At 46.3% G+C, this 22,638-nt stretch overlaps 1 protein-coding gene across 2 annotated transcripts in view; it reads right to left on the minus strand.

Moving 5' to 3' along the window:
* NECAB1 (N-terminal EF-hand calcium binding protein 1) overlaps window positions 1-22,638 on the minus strand; it is a 332,817-nt gene that overhangs the window by 51,305 nt on the left and 258,874 nt on the right. Inside the window, exons 1-2 of one of the 2 annotated variants that reach the window (XR_011020945.1) lie at window positions 17,232-22,547; window positions 9,199-9,275 (exon numbers count right to left, since the gene is read on the minus strand). Coding sequence is in view for 1 of the 2 variants with exons in the window: in XM_068237605.1 (XP_068093706.1) it covers window positions 9,139-9,275 (137 nt within the window). In the remaining variant the exon portion in view is untranslated. Of the gene's footprint in view, window positions 1-9,138; window positions 9,276-17,231; window positions 22,548-22,638 lie in introns of those variants that run through there. The other variant, XM_068237605.1, reaches the window with a different exon arrangement.

Here is a 22,638-nt window from a genome sequence, read left to right on the forward strand (position 1 = left end):
TAAGCCTAATGCAGACGTACTTCGAATTATCCATGCCCTTTGGGAATAAACAGAGGCTGATGTACAGCATTGTTTCCAAGCGGCAATCCATACCTAAAGTTCAGGTTTCAGACAGCGCCGGGAATCTTAAGTAACACAGAATGTCAAACAGCATTGGAATCTATTGGAGAGCAAGTTACTGTGATAAGTGAAATGGATTTTGCTCTCGCTCTTCCCGGGACTCACGCTGACGGCTGGACAAGTCTTCAAGCTGAGCGGGTTTTGTGGTTTTAGCGATTATGCTTATGCAGCTTTTGTCATTTTAAAAGAGTTATTTATTCCACCTTGTTGTGACAAACAATGTGCAATTTATACTGCTGGTTGTCACCTATGGAGGTGATGGTGATTACAATAGCAGCGCACATCTGGCTTTTAAATTTGATATAATCAGCCTAGTTATACAATGACCTATCTGATGTACATGCTGATCAGTCTGAAGAGGTGGCACCGCATGTAGATGGATTTATACTCTATATTATAATCAGCAGCAAAACTTCATGAATAATAAAGACCAGATTGAAATTTGCTAAGCGCCTGAAACTCTACATACCAGATACGTGGGGCTGTTGCTATTCAAAGCTGGATTCCGGGAATCATGGAACCTTGCTTATTAGAATTATGCCGTTGCCAGAAATAGGTGAAGCACACTTACAATACAGGAGTACTGTTTGTACTCAGAGGCGTAGCTATGGGTTGGCGATGGAGTACAAATGTCCCCAGGTGCAGCACTGTGAGGGCGCTAAGCTGGCTGCTGCAAACCAACATGCATGAGAGCGGCTCGCTGACTGCCTGAAGTGCCCCTGATTCTCTCCCTCCCTTTGCAGAGGAGTGCAGAAGCTTTAACGGGAGCAGAAAAAGTGGGGCACATCTGGCTATCTAAAGGGGGGCACATCTGGCTATCTAAAGGGGGGGTGCATAGCTAGTTAAAGGGGTGGCACATCTGGCTATCTAAACAGGGGGAAAGGGGGAACATCTGGCAATCTAAACAACATTTGACTCCACCCATGACCACAACCTGATGGGTGGCCACGCCCATTTTGTCCAGGGGGGTGTGTGTGCAAAAACTGTCTTTGCCCCGGGCGCTGAAAACCCTAGCTATGCCTCTGTTTGTACTACCCTGACGGTGACCCTGTATGGCCCTGTCCAGCTCTCATAGAGTAACTGCCTGTCTCTTCTAATCTCCTCCATGCCCTTGAGACTGTGCAGGGAGACACTGCCATCCTGGAGGTGTTGGATTACCTGTGCTGCCTCAGTAGGGCCCAGGTATAGCCTATTAGTGCCAGTAGTGACTGGTGATGTGCATTACAAGTAAACTTGAGTACGTACTACTCACAATCAAAATTTGAATTAGACATCGCTGCCCATGGCACGGGGGGGTTAACTTACCCATGCCTTAGCCAATGCACTCCACACGCGTTCCGGGTCACTCTTAAGCTTCTTCCGGGTTGAAGGAAGAAGCATGCAAGTGATGTGAAACACGAGTGTAACGCGTTGACTAAGGCGGCATTGGGTAAGTTAACCCCCCTTTTGCTGTGGACAGCGCTGACTAAAAAATGTTGCTTTTGAGGAGCTACGTACTTGTAGCTACTTGTTGTGCACATCACTTGTAGTGACAATGAGCACAGGCAAATGCAAAAGTAGTGAAAAATAGTTTTCAAATATTACAAGGGGAGAATGTCAGTTGACTCCACTAATTTGGAAGTCGATGAAAACATGTTGAATGTCATAATTAAAGGCATTTATGTATGCTGATATCACTGGCACATTATTTGATTTTGGGATACCAGCAGGTGCTGCTATGTATTCCATAACGCATTGTTATTGAGATATGAATGGGTAGAAAGATAAAAGTTTGGTATAAAAATGAATGCTGGAAAATATTGTATTGGCGGGAATTACTAACTTTGCCAATATACTGGAAGAAAGGTCAAAGGGATGGTCTCCCGCATTGCACAAATGTCTACATTCACTGCAGTGGCGTACTAAGCAGGGTGCGGGGTGATTTAGGGGGCAGGCCACACTGGGTGTCACCATAGAAGAAGTGATAACTGGGCAGAAGCAATCGAGGCTCCAGCCGGCAAGGCCGATTAGCTGGGTTCACACAAAAATGGCGCCTGCGAAAGATTGCACATGGTGATGCCGATGTTTTTTTGCTGCTTATCGTTATTTAGCGTTATAGCACCTGATTTTAAATGTTAAATACCATTTTGATTAAAATTACTAAATAAATCTACCAATATTTAATTAACTTAGTGCTTAATTAAAGTTATTTTCGGTTTCCTAGTAAATGCTATTTGTATTTACTATATCTTAACCACTAGATGGCGTTAGTCACATTATCACCTTACAGAAGACTTTACTACCGATTTCCCCGAAAATAAGACACTGTCTTATATTAATTTTTCCTTAAAAATATGTGCTAGGGCTTATTTTCGGGGAGGTCTTATATTTTGTGGTGCTAGCCAGATCCCCTTCAGTATTTAGCTAGATCTCCCCCAGTATATAGCCAGAAACCCCTAGTGTATACCCACACACCCTCCCACCCACCATTATATAGCCAAAAATCCCCCTATTATGTAGCCAGCGTATATTGGCATATTCCCCCCTCTCCCTGCCCCTGCCGCAGACACTAACACCTCTCCGTGCGAATGCATGGAATGAAACTGACTCCATCAAGATAAAACACAGTAAGCTTCTGACAGAGTTGCGCTGCTGCCGCCTTCAATTTACCTCCCTGCTGCTGGCCCCCCTCCTCCAGAAATTTGGACCCCCCTCGGTTTCCAATGTGCATAATTCAAATATCAGATCAGCGGGGAAAAGCATATAAACTTGTACAGTATCAATGCCTCCGTATACAGGAAGTGATCTCTGTTTACTTCGTGTATATGTCAGCGCTGTTACTATACAACTTTAGATGCCTTTCCCCGCTGACCTGAGATCTGCATCATGCACAGCGCACGCCGGAGGGAGATCCGATTTGCTGGAGGAGGGGGTCCAGCAGCAGGGAGGTAAATCGGCAGCAAAGCGGCGGTGCGGGCATGGGGGGTGGGGGGTCGGTGGCTCAGCGGCATGGAGGATCGCGGGGGGGCGGGGGGGGTCTTATTTTCGGGGAATGTCTTATATTTCAAGCATGCTTGAAATAGAAGGGATGTCTTATTTTCGGGGGATGTCTTAATTTAGGGGAAAGACGGTAGAAGCACCAAATATAGCTAAAGAAAAGATAGTGTGGTGGTTTTGGTCTGTAGTTTTGCAGGTTCAAGACTCATCATTATTTTTTTTTTAATTTCTATAATATAAATTAGTACATTACATGGCCCCATTCAGGTGCCACATACATAGTTAATGAAAATACACTATTTTTTTCTAATAAATAAGGATACAACATATATATTTACAAAATCAAATAGTCCCTATTTTTAAAAATTAAAAATTATAGTATTTCCAGCTTTCACCAATCAGGCGGGGGGCGCTGCCCCAGAACCACCAATCACTGCTACTGTCTTCTCAGCTCAGTCTTTTAATTGGTCCCAATTCTCCCGCCTCCGAGGCCATCGGGTCCCAATTAAAAGACTGAGCAGAGACGAGAGTAGCGGTGATTGGTGGTTCTGGGGCAGCACCCCCCTCCTGATTGGTGGATGGGCTCAGATACTGTTGCGAATACTTCCATCAGCTGCTTGTAGTATTATACTCCAGGCCAGGGGCAGCTGGACAAGCGAGGGGTCGGGCAGAGGATGGACGCAGGGGGAAGTATATACTGCAGTTTTATATACTTCTGTGCTGTCCCAAAGTCAGGAAACCAGGGAAAACCAGGGCATAAATAACTTCAAAGAAAGGGGGAAGAGAGATACTAAACTCTCCGTACATTCCTAAAACATAATTTATCGTTAAGGGCAAAAGGGAAGTGCAGTGCAGACCATGAATTACGGCAAGGTCAGGGGGAAAAAACGGGGAGGATGCTGCTGAACATTATTTACTTATTGGTTTACAGTAAGAAATGTGATGTTACAGGAGTTAATTAGCATAACCACTTTTCTCTAAGGAACAAAAGATGGTGAACAGCAAGTAAATAAATGGTATTTACTCATTCACCCATTTAATTACCACTAGCCGACCCGCAGCGTAGCATAAGCCACATAAGGGGGTAGCGGGCAGGAAGGGGGTATTGGGCACAGCGGTGGGGAGGGGGGTCGGACCCTCCCCTCCCTCACCTGGGTCCCCCATGTGCTCCCCCCTCCAGCTTAAGTTTGTGGCGAGGAGGGGGGGTCAGACCCCCCCTTCCTCACCTGGGTCCCAATGTGCGCTCCCCCTCCAGCTTAAGTTCAGCAGCAGCCGCCACTATTAGTAAGAGGCAGTGGGCGTTAGATGACTCGCCTCTTCCGTGTTCCAGCGTGCATTCCACTGTCCTCACTTTCTTTCTTAGAACAGAAATAATTTGTGATAATTCAGGTTGGAGTGAGCTTGAGATGTTTCCCAGGGCATCACTGCTGAATATATGCAAATTAACCATTGTTGCCCCAGTGTTTAGCTTCTAAGGGCAACAATGGTTAATTTGCATATATTCAGCAGTGATGCACTGGGAGACATCTCAAGCTCACTCCAGCCTGAATTATCGCAAATTCTTTCTGTTCCAAGAAAGCAAACTTTTGTTCTCCATAGAACTTAAGCTAGAGGAGGAGCGCCGATGGGGGACCCAGGTGAGGGGGGGGGGGGAGGTCCGACCCAATACCCCCTTCCTGCCCGCTACGCCCTCCAGCTCGGAGGCAAGTGTAGGACCGCCCCTGGCTACTTCTTCTTCTTGCTTGGACCGGCCCTGGGGGCAGGGTGATACTTCTTCTTCTTGCTTGAAGGTTGAGGCACTTAGCCTATTATATATATAGATTACTTAGGAGTTTACTATTACAGTGTTATTTATCGTTATAAGGAATTTAGAACATGCACTAAACTTAGGAAAACAATGGGGATTAGTTAATGAAATGTGTTGGCATAAAATGTAAGAAAAGCTTATTTAGCGGTAGCAGCAGTAGCGTTCCTACCTAAGGGCGCAGGGGGGCGTGGCGCACCGGGTGCCAGACAGCCAGGGGGGTGTCGCCACGACCCCCCTACACCTGATTAAGGAGGGGAAGAGCAGCGCTAGGAGGAGGGGTGACAGCAGGGATAGCGGCGGGGAGGGGGGAAATATCCCCCCCCTCCTTCACCTTAGTCCCCCTCCTTCTGCCTCTCTTCTCCCCCCAAAAATGCGGGCAGCGGGCCGAGGGCAGTGGGCAGTGAGCAGGCTGGCGCGGAGAATACTCATGTTACTTCCGCGTATCAGCCTGGAACGCTGCGTCGCCATCACGTGCCTCTTCTGCGCCTCCAATCATTGGAGGCACAGTAGAGGCACGTGACGGCGACGCAGCGTTCCAGGCTGATACGCGGAAGTAACGTGAGTATTCTCCGCGCCAGCCTGCTCGCTGCCCCCGGCCCGCTGCCCGCATTTTTGGGGGGAGAAGAGAGGCAGAAGGAGGGGACCCAGGTGAGGGAGGGGGGGATATTTCCCCTCTCCCCGCCGTTATCCCTGCTGTCACCCCTCCTTCTAGCTACACGGGGGGGGGGGGAGCACTATACTACCTAAACTGGGGGCCACTATACTACCTAAACTGGGGGCCACTATTCTACCTAAACTGGGGGCCACTATACTAGCTATACTGGGGGCCAATATACTGGGGGCAGCTAAACGGGGGGCCACTATACTAGCTACACTGGGGGCATCTATGGGGGCCACTATATTACCTATACTGGGGGGGGGCACCATACCAGCTACAATGGAGGCAACTATACTATCTAAACTGTGGGTCACTATACTAGCTATACTGAGGCAACTATGAGGGCCACTATACTAGCTATACTGGAGGGCAGCTGTACGGGGGCCACTATACTAGCTACACTGGGGGCAGCAACACTACCTACATTAGGGACAGCAGCTATGCTGCCTATCCTGGGGGCAACTATACTAGCTATATTGGGGCAACTATACTACCTTCACTGGGGGCAACTAGCTACCTATACTGGGGGCAACTGCTAGCTACCTATACTAAGGGCAGTGGCGGCACCGGGGGGGGGGGGGGGGGGGGGGGTGCTTTGGGTGCTGAAACACCCCTTAAAATTCTCCAAGCACCCCCCAGCGTGAACTGACTTTCGGCATCTAATAGATGCCGTATCAGTTCACCGCAGCGGCAGAGCAGGGCTATAGTAAAATGTCCGAAGCCCTGCTCTGGATACTTTGGGAGTTGCTGGCTGCAGAGGATCGTGGGAGTTGCGCACTGGACGGAGGCCGGAACAGGAGCTCTGCTGCAGGTGAGTAAATGTTTTTTTTTTTTTATTTATATTAGCAGCCAGGGGTAGCGTTTATGTTCTGGCCAGGTCTGCTACACGATTGAAGTGTTTTCTGGACAGGTCTGCCACACGATTGCATGTATTTTCTGGTCAAATCTGCTACATGATTGCATGTATTTTCTGGGCAACTCTGTCGACATGATTGCATGTATTTTCTGGGCAAATCTGCCGACATGATTGCATGTATTTTCTGCGCAAATCTGCCGACATGATTGCATGTATTTTCTGGGCAAATCTGCCGACATGATTGAACGTATTCTCTGGGCAAATCTGCAGACATGATTGCATGTATTTTCTGGGCAAATCTGCCGACATGATTGCATGTATTTTCTGGGCAAATCTACCGACATGATTGCATGTATTTTCTGGACAAATCTGCCGACATGATTGAACGTATTCTCTGGGCAAATCTGCAGACATGATTGCATGTATTTTCTGGGAAAATCTGCCGACATGATTGAACGTATTTTCTGGGCAAATCTGCCGACATGATTGAACGTATTTTCTGGGCAAATCTACCGACATGATTGAACGTATTCTCTGAGCAAATCTGCAGACATGATTGCATGTATTTTCTGGGCAAATCTGCAGACATGATTGCATGTATTTTCTGGGCAAATCTGCCGACATGATTGCATGTATTTTCTGGGCAAATCTGCCGGCATGATTGAACGTATTCTCTGGGCAAATCTGCAGACATGATTGCATGTATTTTCTGGGCAAATCTGCAGACATGATTGAACGAATTCTCTGGGCAAATCTGCAGACATGATTGCATGTATTTTCTGGGCAAATCTGCCGACATGATTGCACGTATTCTCTGGGCAAATCTGCAGACATGATTGCATGTATTTTCTGGGCAAATCTGCCGACATGATTGCATGTATTTTCTGGGCAAATCTACCGACATGATTGCATGTATTTTCTGGACAAATCTGCCGACATGATTGAACGTATTCTCTGGGCAAATCTGCAGACATGATTGCATGTATTTTCTGGGCAAATCTGCCAACATGATTGCATGTATTTTCTGGGCAAATCTGCCGACATGATTGAACGTATTTTCTGGGCAAATCTGCCGACATGATTGAACGGTTTTTTTTTGGGGGGGGGGGGTGTCTTATAATACCCAGCACCGGGTGTCAAATGCCCTAGGTACGCCACTGGGTAGCAGTGTTGGGCGCCATTATTTCACCTTACAAGCTGTTAATTTTTTAACAGTGTTATATTAAATACATTCAACATTTTATAGTTTAAGTGGATCCGGGGTGAACTTTTACTCATTGCATAATTGTGTTCCTTTCCTATTGTTTATAGGGCATTCCTCAAGCCAAATACTTTTTTTGTTTTTGTTTTAATACTCTAATTCCCTATAAACTAAATAAACCACGCCCACAGATTTTCAGAGAGCCTTGGCAGTAGCAAGGGCTCATGGGAGCTCAGTCTGGGCAGGAGGAGGGGGAGGTATTACTAGCCAGAGATTTCAGAGGCAGAGGGGAGGAGAGAAGATTAGGGTTTTTGCTCAAGATACAGATAAGCCTGCCTCTGTGTAATGTTTACAAACAACATGGCTGCTGTCGTTGTATCACAGGAGGAAATAATCATTTTCTATTAAAGCTGTTTGCAGCTAGATTTGCTGTGTAAACCATCTAAACTTTAGATAAGATATATAGAAAAGTTACTTGTTATAGTTAGTTTTTCATCTCGGATCCGCTTTAAGGGCCCTTTTCCACTAGCAATCGCTAGCGTTCACGCTGAACGCTAGCGATTGCTGAATCGCAATTACCGGCGATTCCCCGACGTTCGCGGCCGCGATTTTGCTATGCTATGCACTGCATAGCAAAATCGCGGCAATAATCGCTCCGCCGCGCGATCGCGATCCGGTCAAAAACGAATCGCGGTAGTGGAAATGACCTACCGCGATTCCTATGCTAAAAGCAAACTGTAGCGATTTGACAAATCACTAGCGGTTTGCGGTTTTGCGATTAAGCAATCGCAAACGCTGTAGTGGAAAAGGGCCCTTAATAACATTTGCAGTTTGGTTTATGTACCGCACTATTGATAAATAACGTCACTGTGCGCCATATTTATTCCTTTTTCTCCGTGCGCCATTATTATGCATTACTAACGTTAAGTAGCGTTAAGCTTATCTTTTCAATGCAGCGCCATTTTTAAGCCATTTTGAGCCATTATTCTCTGATCTGGATTAACAATGGGTAGTCTCATCATTCCTCCCTCTCCAGTGTCCCCCTGCAGAATAGGGCACAGTGGCAGCTTGTGAGTGAATCTCTCCTGATCCCAATGCCTCCACGCTACTCGTCAGCTGGCCACTCACTCTACAACCTGTTTCCTGCATGTTGCTTAGTTACATGTCACAAGCAGAGGTTTGTCAGGCAGAGAGTAGCCAGCTGCCGAGGAGCATGGGCATGTAATGCACACATCTTTGTACATTGCTAGGTAATGCAAATTTACTATCATATGCACCATGAAGAGGTATCAGGCCCATAGGGATGCCCCCATATGGGAAAAGGGGCAAATCCCTTTGGCATTATACTCCTTGTGTAAACATTAACATACTTTTCCAAAACAAACATTCTCATGATCAAGATTGAAAGTCATCAATAACAAATGTGTGCAATTTAGTCGAGAAATGAAAGCAGATTTACGGTAAAATGATAGACAGGCCTGAATTGCGTGACCTATAGTTTGTTTGCAGAGCATACACACCTTTCCTGACGCGTCTGCTCCTCTGTAGTTTCCATGGCACACTCTAATGAGTTCTGGAGAGACTGCAGCTGGTTCAGCGTTTCCTTCAACAAAAACCGTGTCACAAACTGTTCCAGTTTTGAGGCATTTTGATATTGCTGGAAAGAGAAAGGCAAAAATGTCACGTTGGATTCTATTCATCCCGAATCCCTTTTTATCTCCACGAAATGCAATTAAATGTTCTGGGCTTTCAGAAGTCTTCTTTCATTGTGCCAAGGCAGCATTCATAAGCCAATCACCAGACAAGCCCTTAATTATGAGAAGGCAGCTGACATGATGAACAGGATCCCAAAATATACAAATGAAGAAATGGAATGGATAAGAGACTGAAAGGTGGGTATAATTCCCAAACTAATGCAAGTAGTACTGTATATTCTTACTTTCAGACTTACCTCAAACAAACAAAGTGGTGCCCGCTGGGCAAGGTACAGGAGAGGAAATTAGAATGACTAAGGCTAGCTTAACTTTAGACTAGTGTTTCTCAAACCTATCTTCGTGACTCCTCTACGGTGCATGTTTTTCAGGCAACCTCCCCTATGCCCAGGTGGGGGAAATTAGTGTCTCTGCTAGGTGGATTTCATGTAGCTATTAACTCCAAGAAAAGTTCCAATGTGGATCAGAAATTTTGTCAGAAATTTAAAGACAGCTCCACACATGTATGATGCAAAATGTATTCATCTTTATTAAACAATCCAAATAAAACAATTATTAAAACCAATTAAAATCTCCCGATTCAAATCAAAGGTAATTGATATTCCAGCTCATAAACAATAGTATTCCAATAATATTGTAATGGTCAAAAATACAAGAGGGCCAGATAACAAGTGCCTGGTGCAAAGTGCCCAGTGCAAGGTGCCTAGTGCAAAATGGATACAAACTACTGTATAAATACAACTGTGCAAAAAAGAAGGGGGGGGGGAAGGGATCATAAATCCATATTCATATATCTAATAAAGTGCCTCATGCCTGTGAATTTATATGAAGGAATACAAGTATAAATAAACATCACCCTGTAAAAAAGAAATTAGTCTGTAATCAACCATATATGCTGTATGCAGGAGCCGCGTGCATATCCAGTCCCAGGAAAAAACACTGGACCTGTACATGCACACAACCCCCCACACAGACCCTGTGCAAACACACACCCGTAATCTCTATGATTGTGTCTCCACATAAATAAAGTGCATAAACAGTGAGCAAGTGGCCTTACCGATATGAGCTGGAAGCCAGGAGAGGAACCACGCCTGACGCGATCGCAGCTGATCTGCTGCTTCAAAAGAGTTTGTATCCATTTTGCACTAGGCACCTTGCACTGGGCACTTTGCACCAGGCACTTGTTATCTGGCCCTCTTGTATTTTTGACCATTACGATATTATTGGAATACTATTGTTTATGAGCTGGAATATCAGTTACCTTTCATTTGAATCGGGAGATTTTAATTGGTTTTAATAATTGTTTTATTTGGATTGCTGGCGGTAAGCCCGAGCTGAGCTCGGGCTATGCCGCCGGAAGGCACCGCTCAGGCCCCGCTGGGCCGATTTGCATATTTTTTTTTGCTGCACGCAGCTAGCACTTTGCTGGCTGCGTGCAGTGCCCGATCGCCGCCGCTACCCGCCGATCCGCCGCTATCCGTCGCGCCGCAGCCGCCCCCCAGACCCCGTGCGCTACCTGGCCAATCAGTGCCAGGCAGCTCTATGGGGTGGATAGGTATCCCCTTTGACGTCACAACGTCGATGCCGTTGCCATGGCGACGGGGGAAGCCCTCCAGGAGATCCCGTTCTTTGAACGGGATCTACTGATCGCCGATCGCCGGAGGCGATCGGAGGGGCTGGGGGGATGCCGCTGAGCAGCGGCTATCATGTAGCGAGACTTTGTCTCGCTACATGAAAGAAAAAAAAATTAAAAAAAAAAGATTTGCTGCCCCCTGGCGATTTTTTAGCAAACCGCCAGGAGGGTTAATAAAGATGAATATATTTTGCATCATACATGTGTGGAGCTGTCCACATCCACATTGGCACTTTTCTAGGAGTTATAGCCAATTGGGCAGTTTTGACCTTAAAATTGGATGTTGGGTCATATGACCCCTTTCGCTCACTTAGTTTTTTGAGTTAGGATTTCATGTAGCTGAGACACTAATTACCCCGCCCGAGCCTAGGTGGGGTTGCCTGTAAAACATGAAGCGTTGGGGAGTCACAAAGACAGGTTCAAGAAACACTGAACTAGACCTTAAAATGGAGCACTTTCTGGTGTGGAGACAGGCAGATGGACAATTACTACGGGGTTGGTTTGCCTAGGGCAACAAAAAGGACAGAAACAACCCTGCCTGGACTTCAAAGGCTTCTCTGATATACAAAATGTAAGGCCCGGCTCACACTAGACCTAAAAATGGACCATTTTCCAGAGCAGAAACAAGTGGATGGACAATGTGGAGGAAGTGACAAAATGTTCTGTTTTGCCTAGGGAACCAAAAAGGACAGAAACGGTCCTGCCTGGACTCTGGTTGAGATTAGTCAGTACATGCAGTTCTAGGACCAGTAAGGCTAATATCACACATTCTACTGTCGCATGATGACCCGTTTCAGGGCAATTGCACTGCACCATTTCGTGTTTAAACCACACTGTGGCAAAGTGCGCTGACAAGGTGATTCCACCCACACTCCCTGGTGGACAGGTAGTAGGACATGCTCTCTGCTGGACAGGTAGTAAGTCAATGAATTCTGACTTATCTGTGAATGTGCATCACACTGCACTATTGGCTCCAATGCAATTGCGTGTAAAGCGTTACCACTTGGCAATGCACTGCAAAGTCTGCTTTGTCTCTGCATTGTCAGAAGCACTTTGTCGCACTGCATTGCGGGCAGTGTGACCAATCTCATAGAGACTAATGGTCACTGCAACGGGGAAGTGCCAGAGGAGTGTACCACAATGCAAAGCAACATGTGTATGCCACAGCAATATATACAGAGGGGGTAGAGCGGCTTTGTCTTCCTTTGCATCATGCTTGCTCCTCTGAGGATAAACAAAATGTAAGACTAGGTTCACTACCTTAAAATGGATCCTTTTCTGGAGTGGAGACAAATGGCTCCAACCTCACACCTACTCTAACACTGATACCCAATACTAGCTGGTTGTGCTTATAATTCCAGATTACATATAAATTGTATACAGCATGACACTGGGCCAATCCCAAGCAGCAGGAAGCTCATTTGATTGGCCCAAGCCAGCAAACCTCTGCTAGCCATGGCCCCTTGGGACCAGGGCATCTCACCGCCTCATTCGCACTGCGCAGCGCCTGACTTTTACAATCAGCAAGGAAGGAAGGCGCGTAACTCCAAATATATTTTAAAATGTACAACTTCTGCTTAAGACGCCTCAGACATGCTCGGCATATTTCTGAAGGATATAGATTGTAAATAGGCGCATCATTTGCAATAAGTTATTTCAAGCATAATTACAAATGAACTAGAGGAGCTTTGCAAGTGTCTCTTCACACCCAGCTCGGAAATCTTCTTTGCCAGCGACATGCTGATGGTGGTGACCGAGGTGGAAGTTTGCAGACATATGTAACTAATATTGTTCAATGCAAAAAGTTCTGAATCAGGGTCATACCATGGGGTTGATTTACAAAGCTTTTCTCATGAATTATCTTAACTTACTTCCATTTCATGTCAACTATAAAGGGCAGGGGCACGACTACAGGGGAGCAGCCCCTACAACCGCAGAGGTTCCCCGAGCTGTGTGGGGGCCCACAGGGCCGGATTTAGCATAAGGCACTGTAGGCACATGCCTACAGGCGCCTTATACTGCAAAGGCGGGTTTCTGAATGTCTCTATTTTGCAATTCAAAAGGTGGGAGCGCGATCACTGTCACTACCACGGCCCACCCACGATCGCGTCTCTCAGCCGCACACAGTTTAGTTGCCAGCTTGAGGTCCCACCCCCCAGGAATTTGTGGGTGTAGCCTGTGTTGAGGGGCAGAGCTTAGAGCACCAGAACGCCTCTGCCTACAGACTCCTGAGTTGTAAATCCGGCCCTGGGGCCCCAAATACTACTTCACTCTCTCTAATAAAGGGGTCCATCCTTCAGATCAGGTACATAAATATCATGATGTCCACAATTGTTTTATGAAGCTTGCAACAAGATCCCCCAGGCTGTGAGGGTTCCCATTGGTAGCCAAGGGAGAGGGTGTGAACATGGGGGGGCATTAAAGTTTTGCTGGAGGGCCCCGTGATTTATAATGACGTCCTTGATAAAGGGGTAGTTTTACTAATAGTCGTTAATATTACTGTGTGCAGATAAGTAGCATACTGTAGCAATGCTCACGCTGCCCATGTACCATGGAGCGCACTAATTGTGCAACATGCGGCGTTCTGCTGGCAGCAGTACTGGTAATATGTCTGCGCACTACAATATTAACGGCTATTAGGGAATCAGTTTCAAAGAAAGCTAATTCATGCTATAAACAGATAAGAGCTCATATTTAATATATTGTATATTGCAAAGGGTCGCAAATATGACAGCGACAGGTATACTGAGCAGGTGGCAACACAATATGTAATGGAAGAACCAGATGAAAACTGATGCCCAGCATATCAAACTGATCTGTTTAAACAGAAAACAGATACGTTTTTACAAGATCAGTTTTTCATCCGGTACAGTGTGAACCGAGCCTTACTTTTTTGTTCTTTATTTTTTTTCTTTTTCAAGATAATTTTAGCTTTCCTGGCACTACTGCCATCCATGCCAACCAGGGACAACTTATTTTGTATGCTTTTTGCTTAAAGAGACTCTGTAACAAAATTTTGAGCCTTATTTCTTCTATCCTATAAGTTCCTATAGCTGTTCGAATGTGCTCTGTCTTACTGCAGCATTTCCTAGTTGCACAGTGGCTGTGTTATCTGTGTTATATGATCTAATCTTCTCTCCTCTGTCGGGTCTGTCGGGCTCAGGCAGTCAGGCTGGAATGTGCTGTGCTGCTTGTGATTGGATAGAAGCTATATACACCCTCTCCAGGCCCCCTGCACACTTTGTACGACTCACACACTAAACTACTGTCAGCCTATCACTTGCTATGTCTTTTGTTTGTAAACACTGCATAAAACTGGCAATTACAAGCCAGGATTGCAGCAGGGAGAGGCAGAAACAGCACAGAGGGGCCCAGGAGAACATAATGGATAGAATGGTATGCTTTTTATTGTAAGAATTTTACAGTACAGATTCTCTTTAACAAGCAGCGATAAGTTTATGTGTAGAAAAGTTAACGCTCAAGAAAGTTTTCAGGCACTCATTGCCCTCTGACTCCCATGCCTGATTTGCAAGTTTCTCAGAGTCATCCAGGACTCGCAGGTCTATGGGAAAGTTTGTCCTGGTTAGATCTGAGGTGTGCAGAGAATGATGACAGCTGGATGTGGTGGAGAGGAGCTGACACATTTCTCTGCAATCATTTTTCATTGAAATGACACAAAGGGTTCCGTCAGGTGCTGAGTGTGGCTGTCCTGTCTCCTGCGATTGTGAAGCAGGACTTGCACTGTCACTAGCGGTTCCTCATCACAGACAAATTCAGCCTGAACTGTCTCCCATATCATAAAGACCACACAATGATTTAATATGTCCACTCACCTGTGAATTATATCCAACTGTGAAGGAATTAACATTCACATTTCTTGTTTTTTTAATTAAATGTCAGTCGCTTCTCATACTTTACAAACACAACACATAAATTGTTTCTGATGGAGCATAATGTGTATCTCAGAGTCAGGGCTAAAAATAAACAATGAAGAGGCATTTTCAGAGAATAATAAAGGAATAAGCCTATTCTGGGTACAACAAGCTTAGTAAATTGTAGCATGGGCAGCATGGTGGTGTTAGTGGTGGGCAGCACAGTGGCATAGTGATTCGCGCTTTTGCCTTGCAGCACTGGGTCCCTGGTTTGAATCCCAGCCAGGGTACTATCTGCACAGAGTTTGTATGTTCTTTCCTTGTCTGCATAGGTATCTTCTGGGCACTCAGTTTTCCTCCCACATCCCAAAAACATATAGATAAGCTAATTGGCTTCCACCTAAACTGGCCCTAGACTACAATACATACACTACACAATACATACATAGACATATGACTATAGTAGGGATTTGATTGTGAGCCTCTGTAAGGGACAGTTAAGCGACAAGACAATATACTCTGTAAAGCGACGTGGAAGATGGCAGCACTACAGAAATAATAATAATGAATACAGGTTCTTCTAGTACCTATTCTTGAAGGGGCACGATGGCGAAAATTAGGCTATTAGGGTAACCTGGTAAAATGTAGCTTATATTAGGAGCTTCAGTTACTTAGCCTTTTTTTTTTTTAAATCTGGGTTTAAAAGGTTTTTTGACCGAATATGTAGAGATACAACCCGCCGTTTTCTCTAGCTATGCGACGTACTCCCCCGTCTCAGTGCTGTTACAATGCAGCCCAAGTCAGCAGAGGGGGATGACAGGCAGGATCACTACATATGCTGTCTAAAATCTCTCAAGCAAATATTTAAAAATACTATTTTTTTAATTACTCTGATTTTTCATCATACTTATTTATATAATTGCTCATGGGTATTGCCTTTCTTGTAACGTCGCGATTGGGATCCTGAGGAAGTGGATTCGGCTTCATGAAATGCGTTGAACAGTCCTCCTGTCGTGATTTTGTCTGTGTATTTATATCTGTGAGCTGAGAATCAGAATTGTTGCAGCGGTGGGACTTCAGGCTGCTATAAATCTTTTCAGAGATACTCGGCAGGCTCTTTACTTGAACTGCCTTGTCACCACTCTTCTTTGGTGTACCTCTATTTACCGAAGCAGGTGGTTTTGGCGCCCGGCACTTAGCAACAGGCGCCAAAATCAGGCACGCTATAGCAGGAATGTAATGCTGTGCAGGACGCGTAAGGGTAATTTGGGGCTTTGGGGGTTGCTGGACCCTAAATTACATCTCCCTCCGATTTGCGACAACTCGGAGAGGGAATAGTATTTATCGCCGCCGGGGAGTTTTGTGGCAGCAGGGAGAGCCATCATTCGGCTCTTCCCGGCACCCAACTCACCGGCAATGCGTACATACATACACATATTTACTTGCTGGCACACATGATTTTTCATTGCTTTTTTGATTTTAACGTGTTTTTAGAACATTATTTTTTTGTCTTTTTAACCCCCTTAGCGTTCTGATTCTTTCCGGATTTTAGGGTCTAAAAGCGGTGCCATTTTTTTGCACCCTTTCAGACCCTAAAACCTGGAAAAAATCATGCTGCCAGGGAGATCTGCAGCAGTTCGGGTAATCACTCACCTCCCTGGCTCCAGCGCTGCAGTTAAGCCTCCATACTCCGGGTGGCGATGCAACTCTAAAGTGAAATTGCCGGCTGTCATCATGACGACAGCCGGGGATCTCACCAGCAGAAAGCAGAGCCCCGGAGGAGAGGAAGAAGAATGCCGGCCGACGTCGGGATCCCTGGGAGGTATGTAGAAACGCTCCCGCTGCGCACATTGCTCTGCATTCAGCCTCCGGCGGCTACCCCGAGCAGAGGTCGGGATCACTGCTCTTAGCTGCGGTTTTCCGCCCCGACTCTAGCTCGGGATAACCGCCAAGGAGGTTAATGTCTTGGAACTCAATTAAAAACAAAACAGAAACGTGTAATCTTTATGTAATTTGACTGAATTTTGCAGACTTTGAGACCTTGTTAAAGTCACATGCAAGTCACCTTTCAATTCTCCATTGTTTTCATTTTTAATAGAGTGGCAACTTTACACTGCTGCCTTTCATGTAATATGTATATATATATATATATATTGTGGACTGTTGCAGCCTCTTGCAGGATTCCACCATGCACAAACAGGGGTAGTGACCAGTTTTTCCCATACAACCAGTCTGTTGCTCAGGCTTTATTGTGCAAGTTGCTCAAAACAATAAACAAAAAAAAGGAAAATAAACATAGCCGTCTGGCTCCTGCCTACCTCACTCAGCAGTCCTGTCTATACTAGCAACACAAATATATTTGATCACAGTCCATGAAACAAAACAGAGCAACTTACAGTTTAGCAGGTTTGCAATCACTCACAGAGCTCCTTTTCCTTGCAGCTTTCAGGCAGACTGCATACAGGAAGCTCTCCCATTGTCCAGCCTGCTAACTTAAGTACTACACCTGTGTGAGCAGCACACAGATAGGAAAAACCCGGACTGGCTCCAGGTGGTCAGGGAACCCACCCAGCTCTTCCCTGACCGGCTCCAGGACCCTAGACTGGTTTTCTTTTTCCCAAATAGGCTTCAGGAAAGAAGAAAACAACAATATTCCTGGAGCCTTTTAACACATGAAGTGCTGGAATCGTGGTGCAACATATACACCATCCAGCACTTTCTCTGATAAACATTGTGACACCCTGTCACATACCTCCCCCCTCTGTTCGAACCCGTGGGTACGGACACTTTTCATAAACATACAATAAGTACGGGAGAGAGCATCAGCATTAGCCTGCAGCTTTCCAGCTCTGTGCTCCACTGAGAAGTTGTAGTCTTGTAGAGACAGGAACCAGCGAGTTACTCTCGCATTCTGACCTTTTGCTTGTGCCATCCAGGTAAGGGGGGAGTGATCAGTCACCAAACGAAACCGACGGCCAAGCAGATAGTATCGTAGAGCCTCCAAGGCCCATTTGATGGCCAAACACTCACGCTCCACAATACTATAGTTTTTCTCAGCCGGAGTTAATTTTCTACTCAAGTATACCACTGGATGCTCCTCTCCATGCACCATCTGTGACAACACAGCGCCTAGGCCCACATTGGACGCATCCGTTTGTACCACAAACTTTTTTTTGAAATCAGGAGCAATCAAGACTGGCCCACTACATAACACTTCCTTGAGTTTACAGAATGCAACCTCAGCATCTTTGTTCCAAGTAATTCCCCCTGAGCTTTTGCCTTTGATTAGGTTCGTAAGTGGGGCAGCTATGGTGGCAAAATCTGGGACAAACCTCTGGTAATATCCTACCATGCCCAGAAATGTCCTGACCTGCTTTTTTGTGCAAGGTTGAGGCCATTCCTTGATTGCGTGTACCTTTTGGACCTGGGGTCTGATGAGGCCTTTTCCAATAATGTACCCTAGGTATCGTGCCTCTTCGAGGCCCAGGGCACATTTCTTTGGATTGGCAGTCAGACCGGCCTGCCGAATGGAGTTGATAACAGCTTGAACTTTGGGAAGATGACTTTCCCAGTCCGAACTGAATATCACAACGTCGTCAAGGTACGCCGATGCAAAATGCTGGTGTGGTCTGAGGACCTCATCCATCAGCCTCTGGAAGGTGGCTGGGGCCCCATGAAGCCCAAATGGCATTCGCACATAATGGAACAAGCCCTGTGGGGAAGAAAATGCTGTCTTCTCTCTAGCAGTTGGAGTAAGTGGAATCTGCCAGTACCCTCTGGTTAGATCCAGGGTGGTAATGTACCTTGCTGGCCCTAATCTTTCTATTAACTCATCCACCCGTGGCATCGGATAAGTGTCAAACTTTGAGACCTCGTTAAGTTTACGAAAATCATTGCAAAACCGCAATGAACCATCAGGTTTTGGTACCAAGACAATAGGGCTACTCCACTCACTATGTGACGGTTCAATAACCCCTAGTTCCAACATTCTCTGAATTTCCCCTGCTACTGCCTGCCTGCGGGCTTCAGGAATACGATATGGCTTCAGGCGAACCCGAGCTTGTGGATCGGTAACAATATCATGCTCAATGACATGAGTGCACCCTGGCAAATCTGAAAATACGTCAGCATTTCTAAGGAGGAATTCTTTTACTTCTTGGGCTTGGGGCCTTGATAAAGCCTCCGAGACCCTCACCTCAGGAACTCCTCCCTGGAGTGAAGGACTGAGACGCTCAGCTGCCATTGAGACTAAAGGGTCCTTCCAGGCCTTGATTAAATTAACATGATAGATCTGTATCTTTTTCCGTTTGTCAGGTTGGTGTACTTTATAATTTACATCCCCCATTTTTTCCACAATTTCATAGGGACCTTGCCACTTTGCTAGAAATTTACTTTCTGCTGTGGGGACCAGAACCAGGACCCGATCACCTGGCTCAAAAACCCTGAGTCTGGCTCCCCGATTATAGATACGACTCTGGGCTTCTTGAGCCTGCCTCATATGTTCCTGAACTATGGGCATTACTGCTGTGATGCGGTCCTGCATCTGTAAAACATGTTCCACAACTGAGCGGTGAGGAGAAGGCTCCTCTTCCCATGATTCTTTTGCAATATCTAAAAGTCCCCGGGGGTGTCGCCCGTACAAAAGCTCAAACGGGGAAAACCCAGTAGATGACTGAGGTACTTCACGAACTGCAAACATCAAGTAAGGGAGTAGGCAATCCCAGTCTCTCCCGTCTGCATCAACCACCCTTTTTAACATACTTTTGAGAGTCTTATTGAATCGCTCTACCAGCCCGTCAGTTTGAGGGTGGTAGACTGATGTCCTTAACTGTTGTATACCCAGTAATTTACACAAATCTTTCATTACCCTAGACATAAAGGGCGTTCCTTGATCTGTCAGGATCTCTTTGGGTATACCTGTTCTAGCAAACATGTGAAACAGTTCCCGGGCAATTGTTTTAGCTGATGTGTTCCGTAAGGGAATCGCCTCTGGATATCTTGTGGCGTAGTCTAAAACCACCAGAATGTATTGATGTCCCTTTGCAGACTTCACCAGGGGCCCCACCAGATCCATAGCAATCCGGTGAAAAGGTACCTCAATGATGGGTAGTGGTACCAAGGGGCCCCGGAAATGAGGAGCAGGGGACGTCAACTGACATTCTGGGCAAGACCCACAGTAACGTTTGATTTCTGCAAACACCCCAGGCCAAAAAAACCTTTGGAGCACTCGTTGCTGAGTCTTCTCAGCAGCCAAGTGTCCTCCCATTGGGTTTTTATGAGCCAGGTCAAGTACAATTTTTCTGTGTGAACTAGGAACAACCAGTTGTTCCACCATTTCACCTCTTATATTATCAACACGATAAAGGAGATTATGGTTGACAACAAAGTGAGGATACACATTCTCCAATCCTGTACCCTGGGCAACACCATTAATCACAGCCACATTTTCCCAAGCATGAGCTAAGGTTGGATCCCTTAACTGGGATGTGCCAAAGTTATCCTGAGAATACTCCAGTTCTGGCATAGGTGACTCTTCCACAGTCTCCTGGGACGCTTCAGTGTCCCCAACCAACACAGAGAGAGGGAATTGGTCAGGCTCAAGTGGGGCTACCCTTACAGCTGAGACTTCAGAACTTGAGTCCCCAATTTCTGGCAAAGAAGCTGAACATTCATCTCCCAAAGTTAAGGGAGTCTGGGGTGGGAACTCGACCTTCCAGAGTTCCCAAAACAAGGGAAAGTCACGTCCCAGTATAACACTATGCATCAATGATTTAGACACTCCAACCTCATGGGGTGTTACACCAAATTGGGTTTCAATTGGGACCACCGCTGTACCATAACTCTTTGCATCACCATGTATGCACAAAACACCAATACACTGTTTTTTCATCTGGTCTGGTGCTACCAGATCTGAATGTACAAGCGTGACCAGGCTCCCAGAGTCTAGCAATGCCTGGACACTCCTTCCACCCACTTTGACCAGCGCCATGTGGGCCACAGCAGATGTCAGACACGCAGGATGGGCAAAGAAGGATAACCGCCGTGCTGCTTCACACTCCATGGGCTCTGTGACCATAGGACACTTGGCAGCTACATGCCCCCAAGCTTTACACCGCCAGCACTGGATACTGGAGCCTGGTAGAGTATCTTTCGAACACCTGGTATCCATATTGGTCTTCACCCATGTTTTAGAACCCCCAGGAGAACTTAGGGCTGATGTGCCTCTTCCTGGCCCTGCTGGCAGACGCCGCTTTGCAGGTAAGTTCTCTGGAGCCGACACACCTGCTAAAAACCCTTCTGCCGCTAGGTAGCGTTCTACCATCTCAACCAACTCATCTGCGGACTTTGGATCAGCATGACTAACCCACTTTCTTAACTCATGCGGCAGAGCTGTCAAGAATCGATCCATCGTGACCCTTTCGACAATCTGGGGTGCAGTGAGTATCTCAGGTTGTAACCATTTTTGCACAAGATAAATCAAATCATGCATCTGTGACCTGGGAGACTTATTAGACAGGTAATTCCAACGGTGCACTCGTTGGGCCCGCACAGCTGGAGTGACCCCCAACCGGCGGAGAATTTCTAGTTTTAATTTCTCATAGTCCTGAGCATCCTCAGCAGTCAAATCAAAATATGCTTTCTGAGAATCACCGGTTAGAAACGGAGCAACCAAGCCTGCCCACTGGGTCTTAGGCCACGCCTCTCGCTCTGCTGTACGCTCAAATGTATTCAGAAATGCTTCCACATCATCATGTGGAGTCATCTTTTGGAGAAAGTGGCTTGCTTTAACCAAGCCACTGTTACCAGTGGCACTGCCAGCTTGTTCCTGGCGCAAGTTCAGCTGCTGCAGAACCTCCGCAAGGGTTTCTCTGTCTTTCCTGGCAGCTTCAGCTTGCACATTCCTATCTCTCTCTGCTGCCTCAGCCAGGGCTGTCACCTGAGCACTCAGCAGACGTACAATTTCCTGCTGTGCCTCCTGCTGGGCAGCCTGCTGTGCAGCCAGCGCCTCCTGCTGGGCAGCCTGCTGTGCATTAGTCTCTCGCTGCAGCACATTTGCCTCTTGCTGGGCTGCACTAAGTTGAGCCAAGCGTAACACAAGATCTTCCATCGTTTTTACAAACAGCAGACGTGATGCAATGCAACCAACTTGCTAGATGAAACGCACTTGGTAGGGAATCTTTATGCCCGCATCCGAGCACCAATTGTGGACTGTTGCAGCCTCTTGCAGGATTCCACCATGCACAAACAGGGGTAGTGACCAGTTTTTCCCATACAACCAGTCTGTTGCTCAGGCTTTATTTTGCAAGTTGCTCAAAACAATAAACAAAAAAAAGGAAAATAAACATAGCCGTCTGGCTCCTGCCTACCTCACTCAGCAGTCCTGTCTATACTAGCAACACAAATATATTTGATCACAGTCCATGAAACAAAACAGAGCAACTTACAGTTTAGCAGGTTTGCAATCACTCACAGAGCTCCTTTTCCTTGCAGCTTTCAGGCAGACTGCATACAGGAAGCTCTCCCATTGTCCAGCCTGCTAACTTAAGTACTACACCTGTGTGAGCAGCACACAGATAGGAAAAACCCGGACTGGCTCCAGGTGGTCAGGGAACCCACCCAGCTCTTCCCTGACCGGCTCCAGGACCCTAGACTGGTTTTCTTTTTCCCAAATAGGCTTCAGGAAAGAAGAAAACAACAATATTCCTGGAGCCTTTTAACACATGAAGTGCTGGAATCGTGGTGCAACATATACACCATCCAGCACTTTCTCTGATAAACATTGTGACACCCTGTCACAATATA

This window comes from Hyperolius riggenbachi, chromosome 5 (genome assembly GCF_040937935.1).
Source record: "Hyperolius riggenbachi isolate aHypRig1 chromosome 5, aHypRig1.pri, whole genome shotgun sequence".
Taxonomy (NCBI): Eukaryota; Metazoa; Chordata; class Amphibia; order Anura; family Hyperoliidae; genus Hyperolius; species Hyperolius riggenbachi.